Below are 19,576 nucleotides of genomic sequence, written 5' to 3'. Positions count from 1 at the left end.
ATGGGGAAAACACAACAACAGAGGTACTGGGAATGTGAGAAATGCTGGGCAAACCGCAGCAAACTCTTGAGAAATACACTGCAAATAGCAGTGGAAGCAGCACCCAGCCGTCACCATGCCTTTGTCTCAGCGACAGTCTTTTGAAATAGTCACATCAAAGTTGAATATTTCTTTGAAAGAACTTTGGCGCTTAAAGGGTTATATGACTTTTGGGCCAGCAAAAAATCTTTTTTTGTGTTCAGTAAATGTCAGTTCTTCCTGCTGCACGAGTGGTTCCCTATACGTGTTTTCTTTTAACACTTTTTTGCCTTTCATTTGCCAAACATCTAGACAATCACAGAGACTTGAGAAAGCTTATGCTGATTGGCTGTTTAGTCTCCATCTAAGCCATTTCATTCCCGTATTTTAGGAGAGGAATGTCTGACGTCTCGTAAACCAGCGTTAGCAACACACTTAACCTGCTAACCACTAGATAGAGGGCTGACTATTGTACTACTTTACTACTTATTGCAGATGCCCATTCACTCAATCATATTAGCATTGCCACACGGCTGCCAACTCTCACACACTTGGCGTGAGACTCACGCCAAGACTTCATGCTCCTCTAGGTCTAATTCAGGACGGGAGTGGGACACCCGTCCGACCCCTTCGTGCGAGGGGCATCCCTTAACTGTCAGAACTTGATCGCACTGGATTGCTCATTTAAAGATACCAACAACCCCTATCAGAGGATTAGATGGCTCCCTCTACGGGGACTAGAGATACTGTCCGGGGTGAGTCTTCCACCTTGCTTGTGGAAGGTAGGACTTGATGGTGATCTTGACAAGTGAATGAGTTTGTTCCTAGAAGGGCATTGGAGTTGTGTGTTTCACTGGTCAACAGACTAACCAGACAGCCCTTGCTTTAGCACTGATCCAAGAGTATCAGGTGGTGCTAGAAATAGTTTGACTTTCCCAAATTACTCACATCCAGAGATGGGCGATAACTTATCATACACGATATACCGCCAAACACAATCTCCCTGATGACAATTCTGCATCTCATGATAAACACGCAGCACACTCACTGCATTGGACCTGCATACGTGAACATGACGAGACTGGGACGGCGTGCCACACTCTCCAGCTCCAAGGCGTTTGACAGCCGACACCGGCGTGTGACAGTTGTGGAGAGTGTGGTGGACTCTGGTTCACGATCGTAGTTTTATACTTATTTTTAATACAGGGAACCTTTGATAATGACACTGGTCGACTCTGAGTCTCTGGATCTGTGTTTATTGTATTAGATGGAGTGGTCCTCATAGGTTCTCTGACACGGTTGTCTGCCTTGGTTCACATCAACACATGAAGGTCTCCCGCTGCGCTGGCGCCTCAGCGAAACATGGTGATGAAAATAGTTGGATATTGGACGGAGCTCCGCTCCGATATTTGCGGTCACGTACTCATCTGCGTCCCCGATTACGGTTCACTGATTGTGGACACACTCACACAGGCAGCGTTTATGCTATGCTCCGGCATCAGTTAGGGACCATCAACAAATTCTAAAGTGGTCAAAGTATGAGTGAAATCTTCAATAAGCAATGAAAAACAGCCATTGTAGGAGAGAGAATTGTGAAAAGGTTTTTCATCACACAAGACAAACAACTGACAGTTTGTATGAAGATTTGGAGAATAGAATATGACTAAATGATTATTTATTCACATTATTTCTCACATTTCTTCAATAGCATCCAGGATTTGTGTCCAGACTGCTCCATAGTTAAAGTCGACTGTAAAGAGACATGAGATACAGCAGACAGACAGATTTAACCCCTAAATAAAACTGGCAGACACAACCTGGTTCTACCAGAGACGTGAAACATCGAATTTCTCATCTCTACGCTTAGTTTTGTTGGAGATGCCACTATTAAGTGTCATCAGAGACTGTAGTGTACAACACATGGAATAGAATGAAAATGTATTTATTGTGATAATTATTGTTATTGCCGAAATTACAACATTTAGGGTTTTCGTCCATATCGCCCCTCCCTTCTGACATCAGACCTATCTTTTGATATCTGTGTGAATTAATGTGATGCCGATTCTGCCTGCTTTTGTCCCTCAGGGAAAGGAAGGTTCTTCCGATTTCGCTTCCCGGCCTTACCTCTTCTGGGAATCAGCAAACAGTCCCTGCCCCAGGAGGATCCTGATGCTGTCATGGTGGACTCCCCGCGCCACAGCGATGGCTCTGTGGCCACACATGATTACCAACTTCCCACCACCCGTGAGAGTTGCAGCCCCTCATACGCCAATGACACCCGTGCTCTCATTGGTCCAAGCCACTGTTCCACCCCGGTGTCTGGGCCTTTGGATCACTCCTCACCCAAAGGAAACTGGGACCGGATGTACCCAGATCAAAATGCCGTCCGGACACAAAACCAGAGTCAGGAGGACACGCTCATCACTGCTCCGTCAATCCCGGGCCTCACCCCGACCCCCTCCAGGGAAAGTGTGTGCAGTATTCGCCGTGCCTCCTCCATACATGACATGGCAGGATTAAGATCCAACTCCAAGATGCCGTTTCGGGATCGACATGCCAGCGAAGGTAGACGTTTTTTAATATCTCCCGTAAGGGATAAAAGTTTGTGTCCACTTTCTTTCATTAAATATAAAAAGAATTATACTAGAGTTCACTTGCTCATCATGACAACAGGATAAAATGTGTTAAATCCCCAGACATTTGGAACTTTGCTTGCTTTAAACACTGGCTAAATTGCTGTATTAGTTACGATTGCTCCCGTTGGGTCCCCAAATGAAATGGGATTTGGCATGCCAGAGTTGCGAGCAATATAATGCGGAGTCACCACACTGTGATATTGATTGTCCAATTCAGTCATTAGCCTTGTGGCCCTCATTTGGTTGATAGGAGAAGCGCCCCAGACCGCCCCTGTTTCTCCAAGCCAATCTCTCCAGTATCTTCATCCACAATTTTCTCATTCAATTGCTCCCACCGGCAGTCGCAGTAATATGTCTCCTTCACGCTAATGAATTGTTCATGGGGACAGCAGTAGAGGTCCGCTGCAAGCCACCGTTTGTCATTTTAGAAACTCTTCTCTCACTGCTGTTCGTTGTCTTTCTTTTTCCCCAATGGTGTGCGGCTGCCAACGCAGACAATGGCCGCAATATCAAAGGTAACAGCCATCTGTTGCATCTGAATCTTAAATAAACACCCCTGTCGGATACTACACGCACTGCAGCATGTCTGTTGCATGAATCTGTGACTACAGCTTTACATGAATGCGATTCGGTGGTTGACTGATGGTGAGTTGGTTATCTCTCAGAGCACAATCGCACCTTAAACCTATAAGCCAGTGAATCTCCGAGCACATGGTCTTTTAACCGGTTTCCCAAAGGCGGTCTTGGTAAAACAAACTGACTCTTGCATGAGCCTGCATGACGCAAAGCATTCTTCCTTTACTTTGTTCATTGAAGGAAATCAACGCAGCTTTTAAGGCGAGAAAAAAAAAACCCTACTGTCTGCAACCTCTGCTTCTGTTCAATGTTTTTACTGAATGGAAGGAAGCAGGAGCGTGTTTCCATTCCTGTTAATGGCTTTCCCACAGCCTTGCTGCTGAGAGGTGTAATTGCTGCATGTTCCACCGCACAGTATGACGTTACGAAGTGTGGCGTCACAATATCTTGAAAACACCCGAAAGAGTAGGTGGAATATTAGATTTTTCCATCATCAATGGTACAAGTCTTGATTTATTTTTTAAAGCAAATATTCTAGCAGCGGCTTTTCTGAAACAACTTCAGAAAAATGAGCTCTTTTTAAAGATGAATTCTCACATGGTCAAATGTGGTGAAGTGAAGGGGAAACAAACAATATCACGTATCGCATTTAATGGAGATGGACATGAACATGGCGGTTTTAGCCATGTTTTTAACGGAAAAATCTCGAGTTGTGCATTCCAGCCAGACATATGAGGAGACGGACCGGGTGAGGACGGCTGCAGATCAGAGAGAGACTTACGTCTCATGATTAAACTAGTTTTTATAGTTGCTAATTTTGTAAATGTCAAAACTTTTCCAACTCTAGATTGGCTGCATTATGTTCTTTTTTTTTGTTTTGTTTGTTTTTGGAAGGGCGTTGTTTGAAAAAAAAAACACCTTATATCTGTTGGTCCCATTTCAAAAGACCAAAAAGTGTCCCACAAAGCTCTATTGAAATCAACTGCAGTCAGCATTATCTATCAAATGAACTGCCAAATACTGTAAATTCCAGACTATTGAACACACCTGAGTATAAGCCACTCCCACTACATTTTAATAAGCCTGCTGCACATAACATAAACCACAGCTGCAGCGACTCAAGTTAAGAACATTGACATGAAAAGCTGTTCTGACAGCACTTTGCGTCAACAGCCCGTCAGATCTGCAGTGGCGGAACTCGTTGTATATTACATTAAATTAGACTGTCTTTATTTACACTTGACAGAATAACACAATCAACAAACAAAAGAAAAATGGATGTCAAAATAAAAAGGAAATATAGTAAAAAATAAATAAATAACATGATTAGAAATACAATAAAATTGATTAAAAAATACTGCAACAATGAGTAGAAATGTCCTAAAATTTACTCATTCCACTGCAAACATTGGCAAAAGCAGCACGCTGAGCAATTTATTGTCAATGAAACAGTGATCATTTTATTGGTCTGATGTGATGAAGCTAGATGTTTTTGGTAACGTGAAGCTTGGTAGGATTTTAGAGAGTTCAAAGCATGTAAAAAAGGTAGCGGCTTAAATGATATGTGGCTCTGAACGAAGCTTAATCTTTTTTAAAAAGTAAAATTAACTTGTATTATTCTTGATGTCTTAGTCATCCATGTCCATCCCCGAACAATAACAATTTACAGTTTGCAGATAACTCATTTTTATTTTAGATAAAAAGGTGTCCATACGTTTGCAGCTGCAGCGCCACCTTGAGCGCCCCAGATTGACATGTTTGCCTTGTCTGATGAATGCAAATGTTGTTCCCTTGACGACCCTCCATTCAGTCCAGCCTTCCATAATTCCATGCTTCCCCTTTACTCTCTCTTCTCTCTCCTGGTTTGCCAGTGTCTCGCTCCTGGATGGCAGGGGGTATGGCTTCAGCTTTTCCTTTAAGTTATTTTTGATGACTGCCATGATGTATCCTGAATGTGGCATATACCGCAGCTGCGCATGCAATCTTTCATCCTCAGCTGTCTGCTTCCTTGTCCTTGACTCTCAATCACTGCACCATTGTACTTTGTGAAACCGGGTACAACGGCACAACCCTCCAGTGTCTGGTCACACAGTCGGATCAGCATTTCTATCATATTTTATCATACATGAAAATGCCAGTGTGTGGTGTTGTGTCTTTTATCTTCTGTTGAATGCTCCACTGTGATTCTTAACTCCGTAGGGACAAACCGCAAAGATGTTCACGTGAATACCTCATCAAGTAACGGTTCTGCTTAAATGCAATGACTTTTCCCACAGTGCGTGAAGTTGTGTCCTTTGATAGTGCATTGAATCATTCCTTCCTTTCATCTACAGTGTTCTTCATTATCTTTTAATGAGAAACTTTGAAAGGCCCGTTCATTGTAGACGAGGCAACCGGAGGATGTCGAGTTTACATTTCAGTATCAGCCGTGTAGTGTGTTGTATTCTCTGTGTTGTGTTTTGCTTGAACTCACTTCAGAATTAAAAGCGAACCCATATTCAACCCCCATGTCACAGCAGTCCCAGACACCAGACTGTTCACTACGCTGAGCAGCACGGACTCTCCCACCCTCCCAGTTGATTTCGTCTAACACCCTGTGTTTGTCCGTTCTCTGTTCAGGGCCACTCAGCCAGATCAAGTCCAGCCTGCTAGGCTCCACCTCCGACTCCAATCTCAACAAGTACAGCACCATCAACAAAATCCCTCTCATCACACTCAACTTCTCCGAGGCCAACAACGAGAAAAAGTGTCCGTCCCCACCGTCGTCTGAGAAAACCATCATCGCACCCAAAGTGAAGGATCGCAGTCATAATGTAACGGACAAAGTCACACAGGTGAAGAGATACACCGTCGATGCTCTTGTTAGCTCCATTTTGTCGACTCACTTGCATTGGGCCGACTCTCAGCATCAGTTTGAGGTCACCAAACAAGGGAACGAAGGAAAAAGCCACTTCTTTAACAGGAAATGAAAATGAATTTAGGTCCAAAACGATTGCTGAAGACAAGAAGGGATAGCAAGGAGAGAAAAACTTGGATGGCTCAAAGGTGCAGGCAAAACCAGGACAGAAAAAACAATCCAATTGATATTCCAAACACATTGTAGGGCTGGGCTTCCGAAAATTAAAAGTTTTGGCGTGCACTGAACTAGATTTCACTTTGACCGCTTCAACTGACTTGGCGGGCTGGTTCTGGCCCACAGGCCTGCAGCTTGACACAGGGCTAATGCATTCAACCTCTCCTCAGTGTATGGATGATTAATTGTAACCCAAGGGGTTTGATACGCAAACCAGTTGAGGTGTCTGTAACTTGTGGCGCGTAATCAGGGATAGTCTTACTTGTGCCAGACAGCGTTGCGAGCTCAAGGTGCATATCTAGAGTTACAGACAGGGTTGGAGGTGATTCTCACCTTGCCTGTCACCCCTGAGAGTCGCCACGCAGCACAGCAGTTATCAGTTCACAAGGATGCTTTCTCGGTGCTTGGCCCTCTGCTTAATGCAGCTTATTTGTCATGTTTTGTTTTTAACAAGTCGCCGAAGCAATAGAATACTAGAAGAAAGCAGAGTGCAACATTGGCCTTTCCTCAAAATAACAAGCAAGCAGACCAAAACCTCTTTCAGTGGATCAGTTTATCATCCCTGGAAATAGGAGCAAAATGTTACATGCTTATTGTGTATTTTGTAGGACTGGGATTGGATTTAAAAAATGAATGAATGGTTTATGAATATTTGCCACAAGAAGCCACATTTTTCAATTTGAATGAATTCGGTATATTACTGAAACTAATGATGGACCCATACATACATTTAAACAACAAAATATTGTTTATTTTGCATCAGTTTGACAACAGCACAATAAATCACGATGGTGGCTATATTAAAGTTTTTATATGAACTTATTTAAACTAAAGCTCTTTTAATATCTTGAAAATATTTGTATAATAATTTCGATTTCATAAGAATTTCAAGTCCATTGAGAGTAGTAGAAACCCAGGCCATTGTGTCATGAAAAGCATCCCTGAACAAAAGCAAACAGATGCTTTTGTTTGCTTTTGTTCAGGGATTCCTCCATGTTTGTTGTTGTCGTTATCATCCTAGCTGCCATGTGTCTTGTGCATCAGTGTGATCAGTGGAGCAGGAACTCCTGCACTTACAAAGGTTCCCTGTTGTCTGGAGAGCAAACTGTTCAATTAAATTAAATAAAATTAAGTCCCACCACTAATATTTTGATAAACCGGCGTATGCCATTGAATGCACCATCCGCGCTGCAACAAGTCCAGTTGGCTGTGAGTTTCCATTCTTCAGTGCGTCCGCGGTAAGAGCTCCAGACGCCTGGCTGTGAGAAAAACAAAGCAGAACAGCTGATCTCTTAAAACCAACTGCGAACTCCTCTGAGTGAGTAACAAGGCACAACAAAGGAGCCTGGAATGGACTTGGGTAAAGAATGGCTGTTTTTGTTGAGCTGTCCAAAGGGCTTGAAGCCTCATGCAGACTTCTGAGTGAGTGACGGGTGTAACGCGACACAACCCAGCGCCGTCTTGAACAGTACGCTCATGGTGAGGGACCAGAAACAACAGGAGAAGAGGAGAAAGCTTGCAGCTCATTTGCATGGCGTTTGAAGTGAGTCCAAACGCAGGAGAGGCTTTCCATTCTCCCACAAGAGTGGCTTCATTTGCGCCAGGAGAGCATAGCTGGAGGTTAAATAATTAAGAAGCGATGTTTTATTTACTCCGCGACGGTCGTCGCTACCTTAATTTGGATAATTATCACACAGTAAAGTGCGGCAGCCGTGTACAATAGGAGGCGACGTTTGGTTTCAGGATCGATGTACAGTGGCTTGGAAAGTCACAAGGATTGCAGATTTAGATTTGACCCTAATGAAAGAGGCCTTTGAAACACTTGCTTTTAATGAAGTGCTGCGCTGATGAATAATGGAGCGCATTCTCTCTTTCTGCTCTTTGGTTTCTGATCGATTTCAGAGGTTTTCCCATATCAGAGGGTAAAAGCATCTCACCCCGCTCCAGTCGGAGAGGGCAGAGGTTTCCTGTGACAGCTCTCCCTCCTCAACCTCTGGGTGTTTTCAAGGCGATCAGAAAACCATCGGGCTGTGACACATCGCCTAACAAGTAACGGACACTGAAATGCAGGGAAAGCGATATTCTTTGTTGCAGTGACCTTCTGTATTAGTGGCTCCGCCCTTGCCAGTCGCCGGCCCGAGCTGCCGCACTCACTTTCCATTCAAGCTCCCGGTCACCATTATCAGCGGTGAAGGAGCTATTGCCCGATGAGTCTGGGCTATTGAACTGTCTGACACGTCGCTGAATAAACGCATCCTGTGCCGGGACCTATAATCGCCAGCAAGTCCCTGGCGGAAATGGTCCGTGACGTGGCTGTAAAGTTGATGTTAAAAGCTATTTAGCTCTTTATGGCAGCTGCAATAACAGAAGCAGCGGATGTGACATCTTGACTGTACAGGCAAATACATCAATGCTGAGAGCAACTTAGGGTTGTTTAGACGTCGCAACATCCATTTAGAGTCTCATAGGACCGATCCATGGCACAAAAATGAGCAAAATATCCACTTCAAATGCTCTTAGTGATAGGTCACTGTAACATCTATCCACATCGTTCTTGGATTCTTCGACTGAATTTATCCTGCAAACTGCTGTCCTAAGCTTTATTTTGGAGTGGAGTTCTTTTCTGCTCATCCTCATCAGGAGTTAGTTTAAATAGTCTTTGGAGACCACTTCTGGCTCTAAACATGACTAACAGTGTTTCCTGCTCTGCTAGCTCATGAAATTCTTGCTTTAGCAAACAGTTTTTTGGTATGTGCTCAGTAATGTGCCTTATACATTTTTGTGATGGCCTTCTGTGGCAGAAGCAGTGCTCTTGTGTCACTCGTATTACTTCTGCAAACTGCATGTAGTGTTTGAAATTCTTAGTAGATCAAGTGAGTAGTTTTAAGTCGCCGTAGCAACAGGGTTTTCAACTTCGGGTTGAGTCTTCCTTCCAAAGCCAGTTCTCAGTGCAGAAGCTGCTTTAACTTACTAGTTGTACTTGTTGAGTTTCAGTCGCACTGTAACCATACCACTTACAGCACCTTTCTCAATCGAAAATGTAGTAGTTTTGCTGCGTTGTATGCTCTTGTTGGAACGTTAATTGACATGCAGTGTGTGGAGCATGTTACTCCTGCAGCAATGTCACTGTCATTATTCATACACATGAACTTCTCCTGACCTTTGTTAAGCCACGGATGGCGTAATTAAAGGTCATATTCTAGCTCGAGGTAAAGATGTTCATTCCGACTTTACATTTACATTTATGTCTTAGACTGTCTGAGTAAATCCTGTCATGTTTATGTTCTTAAAATATAAATCTTCGATCACAGCGTTCCACCTGAAAACAAGTCAAACGTGTATCTCCTCTAAGATGGTGAAGACCAGTGACTCTTGAGTAAGACTGCATCTCTGAAGACTGGCAGTCTGAATCCTTTCATGGGATCTGAGTTAGAAACGAGAGCCGCTACCCAGCAGATGCTCACGTCTGCTTCAGGCTAGCACCTCCCGGCTACATTAGCTTCCACTGGAATAGAACACCCAAATCTGTCAGCAGTGAAGGTGCACTTTAGGAGATGCAGAGGCAGAGATTTGACAGGGACAAGAGGCATTAATATCCAGCTACTGGCTTCCAAACTAACTGTATTAATGTATGTATCTCAGCTCGAAGTGTGACATTAGCAGGTTTGCGACAGGGTCCGTAGCGGTCTGATGAATGTGCCGACCGCTGTTACAGGGTGCACAGTATATATAAAGGTTTATCAATAGTGATGGGGATTTATCTGTTTGCATAACTGACTCTGAGGAGATTAAAGTTTGTGAATATTGTAAATTAAAAAATAATAAATAAATAAAATAATAAATAAATGGCCTTTGTCCTGTATAGATTTGTTGGATAAATAAGAAAGTGGTCATTCATCCTGAATATATAATTTGATGTCAAATTACACATTGGAAGGTGCCTGATATTAAAAACAAAAAAAAAATATTGAGGGTTTTCTCAAACTGGTCAAGAACAACCTAACAATACTGATCTGCTCATCTGTGTTGTGTTGCAGGTTCTATCGCTGGGTGCAGACGTCCTTCCAGAGTACAAACTTCAAACACCACGAATTGACAAATGCACCATCCTTCATTACAGCCCCTTCAAAGCAGTCTGGGACTGGCTGATTCTGCTGCTGGTTATTTACACTGCCATTTTCACGCCCTACTCTGCTGCCTTTCTTCTGAATGACATCGAAGAGCAGCGAAGGCGAGAATGCGGCTACTCCTGCTCGCCGCTCAACGTAGTGGATCTCATCGTGGACATCATGTTTATCGTGGATATCCTGATTAACTTCCGGACCACCTACGTTAACATCAACGAGGAAGTGGTCAGTCACCCCGCGAAGATTGCCATTCACTATTTCAAAGGATGGTTCCTCATAGACATGGTGGCTGCCATCCCATTTGACCTGCTCATTTTCGGCTCAGGATCCGATGAGGTAAGATCATGTGAATTCTTTCTTGGAAATCCTTTGTGACATGATTGAAAAGTATAGGCCTTACTGTAAATTCCGGACTATAGAGTGCTCCGTAATATTAGCCCCTTCCACTAAATATAAGAAGGAACATAGATCTTGTTCATACATAAGCTGCAGTGGTCGATAAGCCGCGGGTGCAGTGGTGCTGTCAGCGCCGGAGAAAGGTCAGTGGTGCGCCAGGCTTAAAAATGCATGAGGATCACTTCTTAACTAGTTTGGAAAACGTGCTCCAGCATGGAGACTGACTCATGAAACAAACTGGGCAATGTTCTGAACTGGAATCATAAACTCCTCAAATCTTTTATTGACATAAGATGCACTGTTTTGACCTTTGTGTCCGAAAGTTCCGACACCACAGCTGATCTCAGCTGCTGCTTCGCTTCTGTGGGGTGGGCGGAGCTGCAGACAAGCAGGTGTAAACAGCATATTTTGAGCACTTTACAGTCAATAAAACGGCTGTGATTTCATCTGTATCAACAGTTTCATCTGGCAAATGCCTTGTCAATTGGGCTGCAGCAGAAACGGCTTGAGAATCTGCTGTTCTCTTAAATCCGATTAATCCTGACAATGGATTAATCCGCGTTAACACATTAGATATCTCCCTGGTTTTGTTCCCAACAAGCCCATGCTGCTGTGTAGCCAGGATGTACACCCAGCCGACTGGCTCAGACATCTTACCCACGCGAGCAAGTAGAGCATCTACTTGCTCTCTATCCTAATGTAAAACCCACCTCTCTCCTAGTCAGAGCGGGGGGCTGTTTAAGTGAAAACTAACTGAATCGGACATTTGGCTGTCACATCTTCCCTCTCTTCTCCTTTCGTCGGAGAAAAACCGCAACACCCAAGGCAATCTAAGTCCGATTAAAGGTCTCTGTTTTCCTAAACGCTACCCCCCTGCAAGAAACCGTTCTACGTGAGTGTGGTTTACACAATAATTCACAAGCTGTTTTATTTCTGCTGATTCATTATTTACCACCAGGTGTGCTCCTGTTAGGGTGTCCATGTCAGCAGGCTGGCAGTGAATGTCAGGGCGAGATAAAGCAGCTGACAGCTGAGTGATGCCATGGCACCTCATATGTCTTCTTCAGGAAAACAATGCGGCTGGTGCCATGACAAAATATGTCCCCCACAGTTGGGGTCCAAACTTCGCATTGCTAAGATGAGAGGAGTCGTCAAAATATTTTTAGCTCTGTGGTTCAAGCTGAAACAGCAGCCACACTTTCAGAATTGGTCTTCAAGGTGTGTAAATTTAGCTTTTTATGCAGAGACAGCGATTATTTTTAGATGTTCCATTGTGCACCTTTGTTGCCTGGAAACCGTCACTGACAATACAGAAAGATCATTTTGCTCATTTGTTTCAGTTCTTGTTCAGGTTCCATCTCAAAACATGGGCTATTTCAGCTTGTGATGTTGTGGCTCACTCATTTGTCACTTGGTTTCACGTTGCGATCGAGGATAAGAAGCCAACCACGACTCATCGTGGTCGACTGTTACGTGCCATCAACTTGAAGTTCTGTAGAATGTGACTGAAAGTGAGTCATCTCTTCTGAGAGTAATTACATGGTCCAGTTCTCAAGGATGACAAGAAAATATTATTTAGATTAACATTGTCCTCCACGGCATAAAAGTGATCACAGCCTTAATGACGACTCGGTTGACCTCGAAGCCAATTCCTATTTAAACCAAAGCAGCCTTGCTCCTCTCTTCACCCTCACTTTAGTCACACTTGTTTAAGGAAGCCATGAGGCATTTATATAGATCATTAACGTTTTTTTTTTTGTTTTTTTTTTATCAATCCGATCTTTATACTTGCCGAGGTTATTGTTTAGTGTCTTTTAGTCTGAATATTGAGGAGTGGCAGTGACAACCATGGGCTCTCCTCGCCATACGTCACTCATCTTCAGTACCACGTAACCGTGCCTGGGCATCAACCTTACCTTGTGACTCACCTCTCTTTGCTTACACTCATGAGGCTGTGCTTGACACGGACAAGGATGTCTACTAGTGATGGGTTGATGGGGTTTCATGAAACAGTGTCGTGATTTTCAGAGGTCACCAGATGGCGCTGTCTGCTGTAAAATGTTTGGACTTGAACAACTCGTTCAATGAAACCTCACTGCATTTCTAAACCAAGAGCGCCATCTAGTGGCCTCTGAAAAGTAGGACACTGTTTCACCAACCCTGCAATACTGTTTCGTAATACTTGATCTTCCCAACGGGAATGTCCACCCGTTGATGGTGACACACAATTTTCATTACTGTATTGACTGATCGGATTCTCAGCTTGAGCGTGTGAACAATCATCACATAACAAAAAAATGTCTTTGAACTTTTAGTGAAAAAATGTATTTGTGCAACTCTCATTTCCTCAAAGTACTGTCTTTGACCACCAGGGGCTTGAATGCTGACACGACGTGGCAAAAATGTGCTAAGCAATTTGGCATTGTTCATGCATAGATACATAGATAGACAAGATGGCCGATAACAATGGATTTGCCATCTTCACTGTTGCTCTGGAGGTCTTCAAATCTCTTCCATTTCGAGCGCGAAACGTTGTCTGTATCAGAGGAGATTTTGGAAACAGCTACTTGCAGATGGTGCCTCCTGCTATGGGGTCTATTCCCACAGCCTGTTCTTCTTTTCCCCGACTCCCGTCAGAAGCGCAGTTGACAAATCAAACACTGAGAATCTGAGAATTTCACGAATCAATTTTTGATGCAGCCGGTTGCCATCCCAAATCGTTAATTTCCTCCTCACTTTCTTACATGCTGTGAGTCCAGATTTCCATCAGCGTGGCGCTGTGTGGGCCGGATTATGCATTATCATCTGTGGCTGTTCAAACAGAATCTGCGATAGAAAACCCGAGGCGGCGCTTGCTCGCAGTGTGTTCAGTGGGTAAAATAGAACTCATCTGTTTCCATATATGATTCATTGACTGTGCACTCAGTTGTCGGTGGAATGGGAAACCAGCCGGATGCAAACCAGTGAATGATGGCGGTGATTTAGTGGTGAGATTGGGAGGGAGAAGGTGCTTTAATGGACCCATCAGAAGCCGCTAACGCCCGCTTCCTCACCATGACTGAGTTGTCTTGTCCCTCGTGATTTACTTTCCGCATTTCCACAGGAAAAAGTAAAGTAGCCCGCCACCTGCTAATTGCTTTGCTTTGTTCATTTAGTGTCCTCCTCATAGTCAGAGTGGTGAAATGATGGAGCAGCATCCTTCCATCAAGTTTTGTTTTTCCCCAAAGGACATGAGGGTTTTGTTGTTATGTTTTGCAGAAGGACTTTGATTCAGTCCTTGTGCTGTTGTGTGAACCAGTGTTTTCCATGAGAGACTGTCAGGTGTGTCGTAGGAAATGATACAATTTCACCCAACTCGTCCGGAGATACAGGCGGACGACATGACGGCATCAGATTGTGAACGATTCTCACTTGGTGATCTGCAAAAGTGTAGCCTGTACGGATCATTTGGGTCACATTCTATACACTATAGATCTATGCTGAACCACTGGCTCACACTGTGGGAACTGTGACGTGTCCCACACACACTCATAGTTGGCGCAAACAAGCAGATCAGAGGGTTACCTCTTTGTTAATAGCTGGCTTCAACCTAAATGCAGAATCTAATAAATGCGCTCCACAATGTGAACACACAAAGAATCATTATTGTTGTGAAGTAAGTTGAGATCATGAATCCCTGGGCTTCGTCTATAAACTCCCCAATACTAGAATAAAGTGATGCAAAAGAAGTTAAACTAGGAACTGTACGCCAACCTTAACACAGTGCAGGCCGGGTAAAGTTGGCAACATTGTTTTCCTGCCTTACAATGTCATTTTTCCCCATTATTTTCCAGAAGCTATTGAATGCTTTTGTGCTAACACAGAAGAACACTTGTGGCTGTTGTCCCAACACGACAGGACACATTTTTCAAAAGGCTGTGTATTTGGGAAAAGATGGTCAAGCAAACACCCAAAAATGTATTCATCTGTTCCTTATAACATCATCAACATCTCCTGAGAATCTCATCCTTTCACTTTTCATGTGATCTTGCTAACAGACTCACCATCCAGATCCAATTCAACTGTCCATTTCTTGGCGATATTTAGCGACCTGATTCTTTAACTTGACTGTACAGATTTTGACAACAATAACTCAATGCTTATGGTGATGAAAAAACAAAAGCAAAACATGCTAAAATGAATGTAATGCTGCTAATATTCTGTTTATTAAGATGAATGAATGCGCTGTTTGATATGAGGAGCTCATTATTCGCTTTAAAACAGGACCAGCTTTATTCTGCTTTAAAAGTCTGTTCCTAAAACGGTAACAAGGTTGGAATCATTAAAGGATTTGCCCTTTTATCTCACCTCCTCCACACAGTCTTGTGTTTGTCCACCACTTTGTGCTGCTACTACACAATGTCTGCTTCTTAAGTTGGACTGTCTGGACGGTGTATTTTTATCTTTGCAGCATCTTTCGGGGGACGACCCATTTACATAGCTGTTCAGATTCTTGCCCAGCTTTGTTGAGTCTTGGGATCCACCGCGGATTACTGGGTGATAATGAGGGCTGGGTCGCAGAAACCCCCACCAGCTCCGTTTTGCACGATTTAGCACGATCAGTGATGCACAATCGATGTAAATGGAAGCGCAAACCTAACCGACGCTGACTGTTTTCCTTGTTGACGCTACGCACGTATGAAGACTGAGTGTTTTTGTGTCTGATTTAGACCACTACCCTGATTGGCCTGCTCAAAACAGCCCGCCTTCTTCGCCTGGTCCGTGTTGCACGTAAGCTGGACCGCTACTCAGAGTACGGCGCTGCGGTGCTGATGCTGCTCATGTGCATCTTTGCCCTCATTGCTCACTGGCTGGCCTGCATCTGGTACGCCATTGGCAACGTGGAGAAGCCTTACTTGGAGCACAAGATCGGCTGGTTGGACAACTTGGGCGTGTCCATAGGTAATTGCCGTCGATTTTCTCGGTTCGTTTTGACTAATTCCACATTCATCTAGCGATACTTTTTTTCTCTTTTTAAGGCAAAAAATACAACTACAGTGACCCAAACTCTGGTCCTTCGATCAAAGACAAGTATGTCACAGCTCTCTACTTCACCTTCAGCAGTCTGACCAGTGTGGGTTTTGGGAATGTTTCCCCAAACACCAACTCTGAGAAGATCTTCTCCATTTGCGTCATGCTTATTGGATGTGAGTAACAAAATATTGGTCCCCTACTTTTGTGTTCTTTCCAGATGTGAATCATTTGAGGAGGTTAATGCACTGTCTGTAACATTTATAGAGTTACTACGATTGATGCTTCTAATTTGAAAGAACAAATATTGCGGCACTCATGTGGTAAAACTGGTGACAAGGCTTCATGAAACAGTGTCCTCACTTTCAGAGGCCACTAGATGGCACTGTCTGGTCTAAAATCGCTGGTTTTGAAAACCTATTTCAAAGCAATTTCAAATCATTTTTACGACTGAGCTCTGAAAATGGGGACGCAGTTCACAAGTGGCTTCTCCTGGCAACACGACTCACCTGACCTTCCGGCGTCTCTTTCAGCGCTGATGTACGCCAGCATCTTTGGGAACGTCTCGGCCATTATCCAAAGGTTGTATTCAGGTACTGCCAGATATCATCTCCAGATGCTGAGAGTCAAAGAGTTCATCCGCTTCCACCAAATCCCAAATCCACTGCGGCAGCGGCTGGAGGAATACTTCCAACACGCTTGGTCGTACACCAACGGCATCGACATGAATATGGTACGAACGCCGTCCTTGTCTGTGTGAATAGTCACCTGCCTTCGGTCTGATTCCTGCGTGTTGTTTTAACAAATTGCTCTTGACAATTCACTGCAGAGCAATTTACTATTTGTCATCAGCTGGGTGTATTATCAGCGCCGATGCCGTGTGCAAAGCCCCAGTTACTGCCTCTGTGTCCAGTAACTCCGGCTGATTGCGTCACAAAACTGTTCATGGTACTTATATAAGTTTGTCTTTTCCATGTCTGCCTCATGCCAAATGGAATGATCACACCACTCTGGTAAGAGAAGGAGGTACATGTGCTAACACAGCGACTGTTAACCTGACTGTTTTAGAACCTCTAGCTGTGTTAAATATTAGCCCTCAACACTCCTCCATATCCTGTTAGACTGTGGGGTTTTGTTGCACGTGATAAGAGGCCATTTACCTCACCCTCATTCACTTGGTCACCAGAAAAGAGTTGATGTGATGTTCCGTCGATTTACAGTATGTACTGGTGCATGCAAGTAGCTGCAGCAGGCTGCAGCACTGTGCTGGTCTCACTGCCAGACGTGCATGCGGCCTGCCCTGGGGTCCCTTTGTGCATGAAATCTGTGTATTCAAACACAAAGCCATGATATTCATCTGGTACCAGAGACAGAGTGAATCATGCCTGTGAGAGTGGGCACAGCCTCGCCGGACACTGCCAGGCTTCCCTCTCACCGTGGGAGGCTTGGCTGCACGCTCGGCGACGGCACCTGCGCTTGCCAAATGTTGTTCAGTCTTTCCGTTTCAAATCTACTCATTAGTGTGTCTTCTGAGCAACAAAAGAGCCTGTCGGAGCCAGAATAAACATCTCAGGCGATTTTTCTTTGCTCGTCTTTGTGTCCCAGCTATGTTCTGGTGTAAAAGTGACCGAAGCCCCCTTTTTCCTGCCTTATGTTGTCATCGCCGTGGTGTTGAAGTCTGAAAAGATTCTGGTCCTTTCATTTGGTTCATGTTGTCCACAGACCATTAGTTGTTTTTGTCAGTGCTGACTGTATCTTTGTCTGCAATGGTAAGTGTATACATTTATTTATATGCACTTGAGATAGGTGAGAACCAGTTTCACCTAGTCAAATCATCTGTGGGACTTAATAGTTGCTCATGTAGAAAAACATAATGATAGAAGATTGAAGTTTTTGGCATCAATTACAGATGGTTCCATAAGAACTGTGATCACTTGGGCTCAGTAAACAGTTAGAACTTTACCTTTAAGAAATGACAGTCCAATATTTACCCGTGCAGTATTTGGTTCTGACTTGTTAATGCGCCGTCACAGGAGTGAAGTAGTGTGTGTAGTGTTAATGAATGGATTTCCTCCTCAGAAGGAAACACTAGCTTGTGCCTCTCTGTAGTCTTCTATATGTCAGTGTCTTTATTTTTTGTCCAAAGAGAAACACGCGTCTGTTGCTGTGCTTCTAAAGCGTCCCAGGCTGTTCTGACATACTCAGCTTTGAGAAGAAGGAAAGAACACAAGTGGCAATTGTATAGTTCCTCTGGAAAATCTCTCCAATTGGACCAGCACCATAAATCAAAATTCAACACACAGTTTCCACATCTGAACCGCTGTACTGAGAGCAGAAGACTGACTTTTGTGCGTGCTTCCACCACACTCAGGTCCTGAAGGGCTTCCCAGAGTGCCTGCAGGCGGATATCTGCCTCCACCTCAACAAGAACCTGCTCCAGGGCTGTAAGGCGTTTCGCGGCGCCACTAAAGGTTGCCTCCGAGCGCTGGCCATGAGGTTTAAGACCACCCACGCGCCCCCCGGAGACACTCTGGTCCACTGCGGAGATGTTCTCACTGCACTCTACTTCGTCTCACGAGGCTCCATTGAGATCCTCAAAGATGATGTGGTGGTGGCCATCCTGGGTAAGTCTCATGATGCTTCTAATATTGTGTCATGAAAACCGCATGAACTGAAGACTTTATTATCCGTTGTTGCATGAGGCTTACAGTTGAATCAAATGTTTCCCCTGATGATCAAAAATGGAGGATCGTGGTTAGGTTGAGAATCAAGTTGGCAAAACATAAGCTCTCAGTGATGCGTTTCTGTTGATCTAACTTGGTGTTAAATCATGCTTTGTGAGAGCAAACTGATGACACAAGACATGACATACATCAAATAAGGCTGTGTCGGATCATACTTCTTTATATGCCAGACAGTCCGGTGAAGCGCTGCCTGGGAAGTGTTGGCAAAAACTGCAGGACTGGAAACATTTGATTCCCGTCCAACGTAGAGACATTAATCTGGCACGGTCTGTGTGTGATAGGGATGGGCTGGTGAGGCTTCAGGAAACAGTGCCCACAGCCAGCAGATGGCGCTCTTGGTGTTTAAATGATGTGGAAACTTGAGAGGCCGTCTGGTGGCCTCTGAGAATAATGGCGCTGTTTCATGAAGCCTCATCAACCCAGCACTACTTGTCACACATGGCTAATAATGAGAATCTTTCAGCTTGATAAATATATAAGGTAATATTAATATTAATAGCAGTAGTATTGCATGGTCATACGATTGAATCCATGCTAAAAGACAAAGTTCTTGAGGCAAAATGCCAAAGATTTGTGTCACTATCAATGTGTGGGTTGAAAGTAGTGATGTGTTGCAGTGTTGATGAAACAGTGTCCTAATTTTCAGAGGCCACTAGATGGCGCTCTTGGTTTAGAAACAATGTGAGGTTTCTTTGAAATGGTTGTTCTAGTCCAAACATTTTACTGCAGACAATGCCATCTGGTGGGCTCTGAACATCAGGACACTGTTTCATGAAGCCTCATTGACCCTTCAATACCATCACTAGCTCCAAGGTATTTCTGCTTTCCTGGCCATTGTAGTACATTGTGCTGGGCGGAACTTTGTGCTGAGGTTGCAGTTAAAAAAAGGACACGCTCAGAAACCCACCTAAACTGTAACAGTTCATGAGTTGAAACAGTTGAAGAGGCAGCTGTGCGTTGAGATTGATGTGAGTTTTTGAATCTGTCTAGAAAGCT

General features: G+C 44.0%; 1 protein-coding gene across 6 annotated transcripts in view; it reads left to right on the top strand.

Moving 5' to 3' along the window:
• Positions 1-19,576, top strand: part of LOC128766240 (potassium voltage-gated channel subfamily H member 7-like) — a 59,852-nt gene that overhangs the window by 26,479 nt on the left and 13,797 nt on the right. For 2 of the 6 annotated variants that reach the window (XM_053877748.1, XM_053877739.1), the window contains exons 4-12: positions 2,104-2,583; positions 3,149-3,169; positions 5,102-5,125; positions 5,850-6,064; positions 10,341-10,766; positions 15,536-15,767; positions 15,845-16,012; positions 16,370-16,569; positions 18,208-18,460. In XM_053877748.1, the coding sequence (XP_053733723.1) occupies positions 2,104-2,583; positions 3,149-3,169; positions 5,102-5,125; positions 5,850-6,064; positions 10,341-10,766; positions 15,536-15,767; positions 15,845-16,012; positions 16,370-16,569; positions 18,208-18,460 (2,019 nt within the window). The remainder of the gene's footprint in view (positions 1-2,103; positions 2,584-3,148; positions 3,170-5,101; positions 5,126-5,849; positions 6,065-10,340; positions 10,767-15,535; positions 15,768-15,844; positions 16,013-16,369; positions 16,570-18,207; positions 18,461-19,576) is intronic. The other 4 variants (XM_053877784.1, XM_053877758.1, XM_053877767.1 and 1 more) reach the window with 4 other exon arrangements.

This window comes from Synchiropus splendidus, chromosome 1 (genome assembly GCF_027744825.2).
Source record: "Synchiropus splendidus isolate RoL2022-P1 chromosome 1, RoL_Sspl_1.0, whole genome shotgun sequence".
In the NCBI taxonomy this organism is placed as follows: Eukaryota; Metazoa; Chordata; class Actinopteri; order Syngnathiformes; family Callionymidae; genus Synchiropus; species Synchiropus splendidus.
Note: the sequence above shows the minus strand (reverse complement) of the source record. Positions and strands in the feature narration are given on the sequence as shown.